This window comes from Hemibagrus wyckioides, linkage group LG10 (genome assembly GCF_019097595.1).
Source record: "Hemibagrus wyckioides isolate EC202008001 linkage group LG10, SWU_Hwy_1.0, whole genome shotgun sequence".
Taxonomy (NCBI): domain Eukaryota; kingdom Metazoa; phylum Chordata; class Actinopteri; order Siluriformes; family Bagridae; genus Hemibagrus; species Hemibagrus wyckioides.
In genome coordinates this window covers 22,336,500-22,347,221 of record NC_080719.1, presented here as the reverse complement: position 1 = coordinate 22,347,221, position 10,722 = coordinate 22,336,500, and the positions used below count along the sequence as shown (strand labels likewise).

Here is a 10,722-nt window from a genome sequence, read left to right as displayed (position 1 = left end):
TGATCTATTAGTTCCTCACAAGCTCTTGATTGCACAATTCTTCTTGACTGTAAACTGTTGACGAAAGGACATTATCAAAATTTACATTATTTAGTGTCCAGTGTCACCCAAATGAGGATGGGTTCCCTTCTGAGCCTGGTTCCTCTCAAGGTTTCTTCCTCATATCATCTCAGGGGTTTTTTCCTCACCACCGTCTCCTTATTAGGATTAGATGTTAGAGATAAATAGTAACAACTTTTTCTATGTTCCTTTACTTCTGTAAAGCTGCTTTGAGACAATGTCCATGGTTAAAGTGCTATACAATTGAATTGAATTGAATTGAATTGAATTGAATTGAATTGAATTGAATTGAATTGAATTGAATTGAATTGAATTGAATTGAATTGAATTGAATTGAATTGAATTGAAGCAATTTCCACTTCCTCACTATTGGTTCAACACCCTAGTCCACACTTATGAAATCCTCTTACCTTATCTTTAACATTTTAATTTCCACGGCTTTCCTTCAGGCTAAAAGTCTCCTTAGGGACAGGTCATCTGAGGTGGTGTTTGTTGACTGATAGTTTTGAATTCATTGTAAGAAAACAGGAGTTTGCAATAAAGTACTCACAGGAAGATGTGTATTTATTGATATTAAAAACTAATTGATTGATTCCTGGGGATTTGAGTGCATTCTGAAGCCACTGCATATTAAAATGCAGACATGAATTTCTTCCGACTCCATAAAATGACTAAACTGCACTGAACTACTAATCAGGTATGATGCTGATAAGTGACATATTATTGTCTGTGAGGCTTGAAGCGGTGGGAGGGAGACAGATACTGAGTCATAAACTGGTTGTCATTAAGAGGTACCAAGCTGAAGTTGGAGCACTGCATTTGTATAAACAGCTCAACGACTCCAGTACAGGTCGGTCAGATCTTTGACTCATTGCTATTTTCTTTTCAAGGGTAGTTTAGGCCAATTTTAACAATTTAAAAAAGTCATAGGTTGTGTTCGCACAGTCTTGTGGGCAGAAACTCCGACATTTTTGTTCTGATATGTTGCACTCAGTTTCCTGCTTATATTTCAGACCAGACATTGTTCATTTTTTTTGTTTGTTCACTCTTCTCTAAATGTAGGGATAAAATAGGGAAAATTTCTGAATGCAGGGACCAAATAGGGATATAATGTTGAATGTATGGACAAAATTGGGATAAAATATGGATAAAATGCTGAATCTAGGGATAAAATATGGATAGAATGCTGAATGTAGGGACAGAATAGGGATAGAATGCTGAATGTAGGGACAGAATAGGGATAGAATGCTGAATGTAGGGACAGAATAGGGATAGAATGCTGAATGTAGGGACAAAATAGAGATAAAATGCTGAATGTAGGGACAAAATAGGGATAGAATGCTGAAAATAGGGATAAAATGCTGAATGTAGGGACAAAATAGGGATGCAATGCTGAATGTAGGGACAAAATAGGGATAACATGCTGAATGTAGGGACAAAATAGGGATAACATGCTGAATGTAGGGACAAAATAGGGATAAAATGCTGAAAATAGGGACAAAATAGGGATAAAATGCTAAATGTAGGGACAAAATAGGGATAGAATGCTGAATATAGGGACAAAATAGGGCTAGAATGTTGAATGTAGGGACAAAATAGTGATACAACAGTAACTTAACTCTATACTTCTGTAAAGCTACTTTGAGACAATGTCCATTGTTAAAAGCGCTATACAGATAAACTGAATTGAAAATTGAATTTTTTTTCCTTGCACTTTCTTTGAGACTTCTTGTACTTATCACAAGGTTTTTGCTGTTTTGTGATGACTGTTTTGAGAACAGTGAGACCCTGTGTGTTAAAACTAACAGTCCTGTATGTCGGGTGTGTCTGGCAGTCATGTGACATTTTATATTGATCTCCAACAATCACCCCGACCTTTGAGACGGGTGTGGGCCGGTTAACCCGTGTGCTAGATAACATTCCTGGAATTCATTTGTTGTATATCATCAATATATCAAGACAGAAGTAAATGTTCTAACTGTATACCTTACAGAAATGGCAATGGTCTCTCAATTTCTGGGTCAGCTCACACTTGGAGTGGTGAGTATGGAAGAGCTACATGCACATACAAGGTGTCCCAAAAAAGACATACAGAGGAGAAATTAACACGACAGAACATCCTCTACATGATCAGTGTTTGTTTGTAAAGACACACGGTGTCGTCTCTCACAACTTTGGCTCTGAGTTTGACAGCAGTGTCGTGTGTGTGAGCTTCTCGCCATGTTTCCTGTTAAAATCCATCGCAACCTTGGGACAGCTTCCCGCTCCAGCCATGAGAAAAAAATTAATTAGCAATTTGGCTAAAAATGTGTTAATTTCCCTCTAGACTTCAAGGACACCAACAAATTTTAACCCAATTATACTTGTTTAAATATAATTATGATTAAAATTATTCTAATTAACAACCCTCAGGGGAGAGAACCCCGGTTCCCGACAGTGTTACCAGCTTTAAATTTTGACCCGGAGAAGGATGCTGGCTGGATCGATACAGCCATCAAAACTAAAGGTAAGAGAGGAAGAAACTCATTGGTTGTTTTACTGCATTAGCTGTTTCAGGCCTTGATAAATTGGAATGAATGAAATAATGATTCATTTTAATTGCTTTATAGTTTTATTTCTCTGTCTGATGAAATGTTGTAATCAGGGTTTGTACAGATGGACAGACAATCCTCTCAGTGTATGAGCTTTCATTTAGATCAAAACTTTAATCTGTTATACTTTATCTTCTATAGTCTACAGCATTGCGGTTCAACCTATAGAATAAATATTGCAGTATTTCAGATGGTTAAACCTCATTTAATTCCAACTTCCTCTATTCCAGGTGTTGATGAGGACTTAATCATTGATATCCTAACACAGCGCACCTACAGTCAGAGGAGAGAGATTGCATTTGAGTATGAGAGGAAAGCAAAAAAGGTGCATTTTAACAGAAACTACCACGAGTTCACACTCACAGGGATGAGCAGACAAATTAAATATATTTTATTCATACAACATTAGACTTCATAAAGTTTTGCAGGTCAAATGCTGTAGAAAATACTGGCCTCTGGGGCAGATGGGGAGATAACATTTTGTAAGCTACCTCATTGCAATTAAAGGTAAACTCTTCAATGATATTAGCAAACTGCTAAGAGTCTGTCAAAAAGGATTTAAGTCAAACTTTGTGTTGAAGATTTATTTAATAGCACAGATGATACATGAGACATTAATATACAGTGTAAATTGTGTTGTGGATTGCTGTAGGACATGATTACTGCCCTTAAGGGAGCGCTGTCAGGATCTCTAGAAAGTCTAATTCTGGGCCTGATGAAGAACACAGCGCAGTATGATGCCTTTGAGCTCAGAGCTTCAATGAAGGTGAGTTTCAGCCTTCACATAAAAAATTAACACAGACAACACCACACTCATTTCACATCACATCAGCTGCTTCCAGTCCTTCTTCTTCTTCTTTTGGCTTTTCCCTTCAGGGGTGGCCACAGTGGCCACACCCACAAGCTTCATATCCTCATTTATTCCATCCATATGCCTCCTCTTTGGCCTTCCTCTTTGCCTCCTGCCTGGCAGCTCCATGTCCAACATTCTCCTACCAATATACTCACTCTCCCTCCTCCCTCCAAACCGTGTCAGCTGCTTCCAGTCCATTTGTAATTAATTATTTAGTTTTTTTTAAAAAGCTATTGCAATATCCACAATATCTCAGAAAAGTGTCTTGTGACATAATTTACCGGTAATATCAATATTATTTGGTCATATTGCCCAGCTTTAGATATAGTGATCATTATGTTTAAGGGATGTTCTCTCCTTTATAGGGTCTTGGCACTGATGAGGAGAGTTTGATCGAGATTGTTTGCTCTCGTAGCACTGAGGAGCTGCTGGAGATTAAAAAAGTTTACAAGGAATGTAAGTGAAAGGCTTTTTGTTTCGTGGCACCATAGGGCTGGTTATGAGCTAAACTGAAAATTTAGAAATTCCTCTTTTTACACATGCTGCACTGCTTTTACGCTAGCTAATCAAACATGCATCTTATAGGAAGCAGCTGTAAAGTGCTTGGAAGTTAGCTGCTTTTAAAACATGCTGCCAATGGCAATCTTTTAAAAAGTTGAACTTCTTGGACAGGAGCAAATATGAGATTAAACATGTTAATCAGGAGATATATTTCAATGTCAATAATTAAAGTTCCAGTTTAACACAAGATAAATTTGCTAGATCTAGGACAGGGGTGTCCAATCTTATCCGCAAAGGGCCGGTGTGGGTGCTGGTTTTCACTCCAACCAAGCAGAAGCCACACCTGAGTCTACTGAAAGCCAAGATCAGTTGATTAGCCAGTTGGAATCAGGTGTAGCTTCTGCTTGGTTGGAATGAAAACCTGCACCCACACCAGCCCTTTCTGAATAAGATTGGACACCCCTGGTCTAGGACATTCATTGGTATTTGACACCATGGACCACATTCACTTTAATGGTGACTATATACTACAGTCTATAGTCTATAGTTTTTGTATGTGTAATACAATCTATAATCTATAGTATCTGCTTAAATAATACAGTCTACACTGATCAGGCATAACATTATGAGAAGGACAGATGAAGTGAATAAGACATTTTGTCCTCAAAGTTGATGTGTTAGAAGCATGAAAAATGGACAAGCGTAAGGATTTGAGTGAGTTTGATGAAGGGCCAAATTGTGATGGCTAGACCACTGGATCAGAGCATCTCCAAAACTGCAGCTCCTGGCCCTCTCAAACTTAAACTCGCTCAAATCCTTACACTTGTCCATTTTCCTGACACATCAACTTTGAGGACAAAATGTTCACTTGCTGCCTAATATATCCCACCCACTAACAGGTGCCATGATGAGGAGATCATCAGTCTTATTCACTTCACCTGTCAGTGTTCATAATGTTATGCCTGATCGGTGTAATGAGAGGGTATTAAAATGTCATGGGATGTAAACATGTCAAATAATATAGAATGTAAAATGCAGCAAAATGTAAACATACTGAGTAATATGAATATGAATAGACACATGCTGAGGTATACAGAGATCATAAACCTATAAGTTTTGTGTGTAAAAAAAAAATGAAGAAATGGTGAAATGTAATCCTTAAAGCATTAAACCTTTATTGCCTGGTGATAGTGTTCAAGAAGGACTTGGAGAAAGACGTGGCTGGAGATACTTCTGGTGATTTTTGTAGGTTGCTGCTGTCTCTGGTTGAGGTAAATGAAAAGTATATTCATGTTTACATTCAACTATTTATTTAAAGTGACAGTAATAATGGAAAGCTTTATGGAGCTTGCTCAAAAGTCCAACGTCTCGGGACCATTATTTGTGTATTTGTGTGTGCATTTTAAATAAAGGCTAAAAGAGATGAACCCAGCAACATCGTGGACTATGAAAAGATCGACAATGATGCCAGAGTGAGTATTGATCAGGATGAAGCATTTAAGCAAATAAGATGCGTCTGGAGAGCAAACGTTCTCCAGCGTAACAGATACAGTATGACGTGACCGCGTGTCTGAATTATCGCAGGCCCTCTATGAGGCAGGGGTGAAGAGGAAGGGAACGGATGTGGCCACTTGGATAGCTATTTTCTCTGAAAGGAGTGTATCACATCTCCAGAAAGGTAAAAACTAACACGTTTGAGCAGAACCTGTCCGTGATAATAGGATGAGAATATATGAAAGATATATTTCTTTTCCGTAGTGTTTGGGAGGTATAACAGCTACAGCCCATATGACATAAAGGAGAGCATTCGGAAGGAGGTGAAAGGAGATCTGGAGAAATCCTTCCTTACACTCGGTAGCTAATGATGTTAGACTTTCCAGAACATTCACTTACACAGAATTCAATGAATTTAATGTAATAGAGATATGAAGCAGTTACTCTCTCTCTCTCTCTCTCTCTCTCTCTGTAGTGGAGTGCTTTGAAAACAAGCAGCTTTACTTTGCTAGCAAACTCAATGACGCCATGAAGGTAAGTGTTCATTTTATTGTGGCGTCATGTTGAAATTGTGGTCTATTCTGTTCAAACCTACACTAACTTTAACATATCTAGACTAAAAGCATCAAGGAGAAGGTTGTGACTCGGATCATGGTCTCACGCTGTGAAGTGGATCTCATGAAGATCCGCATGGAGTACAAGGCACATTTTGGAAAATCACTCTACCAGACGATCTCAGTTAGTATAATTAGTGTATCTCTCTCTCTCTCTCTCTCTCTCTCTCTCTCTCACACACACACACACACACATACACACACTTACAACACTAACTCCTCATATATTTCATGTCTCCTTTTTTCTTAGGACAGCACAAAGGGTGACTACCAAAGAGCTCTGCTAAATCTGTGTGGAGGAGATGATTAGCAAGAAAGGATGGGCAACTTAACGCTTACACTGTTCATCCAAACAGAGCAGTGAGGAATGAGAAAACGTATATAGAGCATCTGTAGCTTTCAACAGCTCTAGTAGTGTTATTTATAGTATGAATTTTAATAAATATTTGCATAATGAAACATATATTTTGATATGTTGTTATTTCTCTCACATACATTTCGGTCATTAAAATTGTACAAGCAAAGACAGCTTCAAGATATTACTGTTATTGATGATCATGTGTGGTGGAAGAACCGAGCTGCTCTTAATAATCAATCCACAGTTACTTTCAGAAAGCATGAATATTTCAAAACCAAATGACTTCATCATTGGGAAAATCAATGAAGTCCCATCTGATGGCCACTTCAATAGGAACACTGTTCATTTGTGTAGTTATCCAGACTTTTGTTCAAATCCTCTAAGGTAAGCAGAAGATCTACAGCAGACACCGGGCCCAAACTGGCCATCGGGAAATCTGGGAGAAACACCTGCTCACCTGGCCTGTTAGACACTGGCACATTCTGTGGCTCTTAGAAATGATATGCATGCATATAGTCAAACATCAATTAGATCATAATGTGTCATGAAACTGCTAGTCTTGTCTCATCTTGTGTAGCTTCTGTAAATAAAATCAAAGTGAAATAGAATGCAGATGCACTGAAGAGTGGACAAGAAGTGTCCAGACATTTTGAGTTCAAGTGTATGTCATTCTGACCGGACTAAACTGCAGTGTCCAGCAAAGCTGCATTATTTTTGAAAGTCAGTAAATATTATTTAGGGAAAAAATATAAAATATAAAAAATGAAGCATTAAACGCTGTCACATCCCCATGGGGTTTGGCTCGGCCCCTTAGTTCCAGTGAAAGGAACTCTTAATGCTTCAGCTTCATTCCAAGACATTTTGGACAATTTCATGCTCTTTGTGGGAACAGTTTATATATATATATATATATATATATATATATATATATATATATATATATATATATATATATAAGCATTTCACTGCATATCATACTGTGTACGATTATGTATGTGACCAATCAAATTTGAATTTGAGATGGAGGGACTTGCTATTATTGATGATTGGATGTGTTTTCATGCTAGAGGGAAAAGATCAATTCTAATTCATTATATTCCATTATTATTCATCAGGAAAATTTTGGATACTGCAGAGATGTTCATGCAATTAATATCAATTACTTTCTTAATCATGATTTTCAAATATTTTATAGTACCTACTCAAGCATACTCAAGTGTTAAAAGTTGTTTTTTAAGCCAGCCCACAAGGTCAGAATATAAACAAACTAAATGTGCTACTGTAATTAAATACAAATAAAAATAACAAAACATCTGATTAATCAATATTTTTCAATATTTAAATATTTAATACATGGTGACATACTGCTACGCGTATTTCCGCATCGGCAGCTATTTGTCCATGCGGCTTTCCGTAGTATCCGTTTAATACGTGAGGAAGTGAATGGTTCGTCTGAAAGGTCAGCTAAGCTAAGCTAAATACAAAACATCTCCTTAACGGTTCTATCGTTTGAATTTCCGTTTTGGTTTCTGTCTAAAAACACGCAATGGCGTATCAGCTCTACCGAAACACGACGCTCGGAAACAGTTTACAAGAGAGTCTCGATGAACTGATACAGGTAATTTGAAGAAGCACGCGCCTTCCAAACCCTGCTAGCGTTAATCTCTGGAGGCTGGGCCAGTCATGTACAGTCATTGTTTATTCACCTGAAGTAGCTGATGGATATTTTTTATTTGCACATCTGCACCAACGATCTGTGTAGAAATGAAACATCTGGGAATCGTCGTGGTAATATTAATTAATCTAGACAACGATGGAGAAAACTCGCCTGTGCAGTTAGCTGTTTCAGCTCTTTAGCAGTTTGCTAGTCTGGTTATGGGTTCCACTTCATTTGGAGGTCTGCACGACTTGGAAAAGCTGCTAGTTGTGAAAGAATTTAGAGTCTTTGGAGAAAATCGGATTAAAATAAGGGCGGGGAATTAAATTATTAGTTAATATAACAAGGTGTTCACATACAACTTTGGGCAAAAAACAAACAAACCCTAAAATACCAGATTTCCTATAGTCTGTAAGCGCTGTTTGGGTCATGTGACGTCTGCCTGATAAAGTAAAATAATTAAACTATAGATATTTTTTGTTTACCATTCGTTTTAAACACTTTTGTTTCATCGACATATGTGCACGAAACCCTTAGCATTGTATTAGTATTTAATTGAGTGCTGGAAAAGTCAAGGGGGGTTATAGAAAGCTTGCCCCGCCCCCGAAGGAACCGGGGTTCGATCCCCGCTTCAGTGTGTGTGTGTGTGTGTGTGTGTGTGTGTGTGTGTGTGTGTGTGTGTGTGTGTGTGTGTGAGAGAGAGAGAGAGAACTTTGCGTTTTCTCCGTACACGATACGTGTAAATAATGGAGTATAAAATAAAGTGTAAAGTGAGTATAAAGTACTGTGCTTTTATATTGTGTGACCCAAACAAATTATACTGCACCTAAGGTCCCATGAACTATGTAAAGGTTTTTATCATACAGCCAGAGTGTGGCCAATTTATCTGATTTTTGTTCTTCAGACTCAACAGATCACCCCACAGTTAGCCCTGCAAGTCCTGCTACAGTTCGACAAAGCCATCAACACCGCGCTGGCTAATCGAGTTCGCAACCGAGTCAACTTTAAAGTGAGTGCTATTCTGCTTGACTGTTTAACATGATGGTCAGAATGGATATGTAGTGTAATGTGGCTTCTTCCTGTTCCGACCTGCAGGGATCGCTGAACACGTACAGGTTTTGCGACAACGTCTGGACGTTTGTTCTGAACGACGTGGAGTTCCGGGAGGTCACCGACCTGGTGAAGGTGGATAAAGTCAAGATAGTAGCCTGTGATGGAAAAAGTAAGGCTGCCATGTTGATTCTTTGTTAGTGGTTAAAAATAAACCTTAAATTTAGACCTGCTTGTCTGCGCTCATTGTGTTTAATTAATAATGTTAGATATATCAACATTTCTGTGCTCAGCTTGATGGTTTTCGTGTCTGTTGTGTTATGATGTGAAATATTAATCGTGGTCTTAAAATTGTTTTTAATCGGCTTTGTTGCAGACACCGGCTCTAATACAGCAGAGTGAGGAGGAAGAGGAGAAAGTGCAGAATTCATGCGAGAGAAGTGAAGAAGTGTGCCATACTGACCGAGGAAGAGTAAGAACGCTGGACTCAAAGAGAGGACTGTATACATATTATTTATTACAAACAGCAGATCCCCATCTTTCCTAGATCACCCACTTCCACAAACGGCCTTCCATGGACATTTTATATATATATATATATATATATATATATATATATATATATATATATATATATATATATATATATATATATATATATATATATATATATATGGAAAAAAAGACCCATTTATTTCTCTTTTCTGTTTATCATTTTGCTTTGTAATATGTAATAAATTGTTTTGAAAAACGAGTTGTACTCGATATTAAATGGAGAAATATTCCATCAATTCAACTTAATATGATTTAAAAAACAGTAGCTCGTCTGTCGTCTTGGACCACATGGGCCAGCCTTCACTCCCCACGTGCATCACTGAGCCTTGACCGCCCATGACCCTGTCGCCGGTTCACCACTGTTCCTTCCCTGGACCACTTTTGATAGATACTGACCACTGCAGACCAGGAACACCCCACAAGAGCTGCAGTTTTGGAGATGCTCTGATCCAGTGGTCTAGCCATCACAATTTGGCCCTTCGTCAAACTTCACCTGTCACTGCTCACAATGTTATGGCTGATCAGTGTATATTTAAGAAGACTAAGTAATGTAAACCTCGACCAGTTAACTAGCGTGGATTACTGCACTTTTTAAGATTAGGATTATAGTGTGGAGTTTAAATTGCTTTTATTTAATACATTTGAAGAAAAAAAAAAAGCATCCTTATGTTCAGTAGGTCAGGGACTGTAAGCACACTTGAGAACATTTTGTGTGATATTACTGGCATTCATTGAAGTTTAAAAATTGAGAGTAATCCAACACACCTGTAAATCATGACAATTTAATCTAATCATTCAATTATAAGTAAAGAAATGGCAATGTGTTAAATGCATAAAGCTGGAAACAAATGCCTATTAGTACAAATGTCATATATTATTAAATATTAACTATTTTTATCAGCAGAAAAGCTAGTAAGAATAACTTCAGTGCCTGTGTCTCAGACTTACACCTTGACGTTTCGTTTCCTGTTCAGCTGCCTTTGAACGTT

The 10,722-nt window shown here is 37.8% G+C and overlaps 2 protein-coding genes across 2 annotated transcripts; both read left to right on the top strand.

The window, feature by feature from the left end:
* Window positions 1-454: 454 nt before the first annotated feature.
* LOC131360230 (annexin A2-A-like) lies at window positions 455-6,567 on the top strand. The gene is made up of 13 exons (XM_058400460.1): window positions 455-910; window positions 2,054-2,100; window positions 2,473-2,566; window positions 2,882-2,976; window positions 3,304-3,417; window positions 3,870-3,960; window positions 5,197-5,276; window positions 5,418-5,477; window positions 5,590-5,683; window positions 5,764-5,859; window positions 5,975-6,033; window positions 6,115-6,237; window positions 6,364-6,567. Exons 1-13 carry the CDS (start codon window positions 760-762, stop codon window positions 6,421-6,423), a joined length of 1,164 nt encoding a protein of 387 aa, XP_058256443.1. The 5' UTR covers window positions 455-759; the 3' UTR covers window positions 6,424-6,567.
* Window positions 6,568-7,880: 1,313 nt separating this feature from the next.
* On the top strand, window positions 7,881-9,777 carry gtf2a2 (general transcription factor IIA, 2). The gene is made up of 4 exons (XM_058400383.1): window positions 7,881-8,089; window positions 9,033-9,137; window positions 9,224-9,350; window positions 9,555-9,777. Exons 1-4 carry the CDS (start codon window positions 8,018-8,020, stop codon window positions 9,578-9,580), a joined length of 330 nt encoding a protein of 109 aa, XP_058256366.1. The 5' UTR covers window positions 7,881-8,017; the 3' UTR covers window positions 9,581-9,777.
* The last annotated feature ends 945 nt before the right edge of the window (window positions 9,778-10,722 follow it).

Bases quoted from the DNA above. Each gene is read 5' to 3' on its own strand.
- LOC131360230 (XM_058400460.1), top strand. From the start codon at position 760: ATGATGCTGATAAGTGACATATTATTGTCTGTGAGGCTTGAAGCGGTG. The intron at 5,478-5,589 runs GTGAGTATTGAT...GAATTATCGCAG, and splicing joins AGATCGACAATGATGCCAGA to GCCCTCTATGAGGCAGGGGT. The intron at 5,860-5,974 runs GTAGCTAATGAT...CTCTCTCTGTAG, and splicing joins GAAATCCTTCCTTACACTCG to TGGAGTGCTTTGAAAACAAG.
- gtf2a2 (XM_058400383.1), top strand. From the start codon at position 8,018: ATGGCGTATCAGCTCTACCGAAACACGACGCTCGGAAACAGTTTACAA. The intron at 8,090-9,032 runs GTAATTTGAAGA...TTTGTTCTTCAG, and splicing joins GTCTCGATGAACTGATACAG to ACTCAACAGATCACCCCACA. The intron at 9,351-9,554 runs GTAAGGCTGCCA...GCTTTGTTGCAG, and splicing joins AGTAGCCTGTGATGGAAAAA to ACACCGGCTCTAATACAGCA.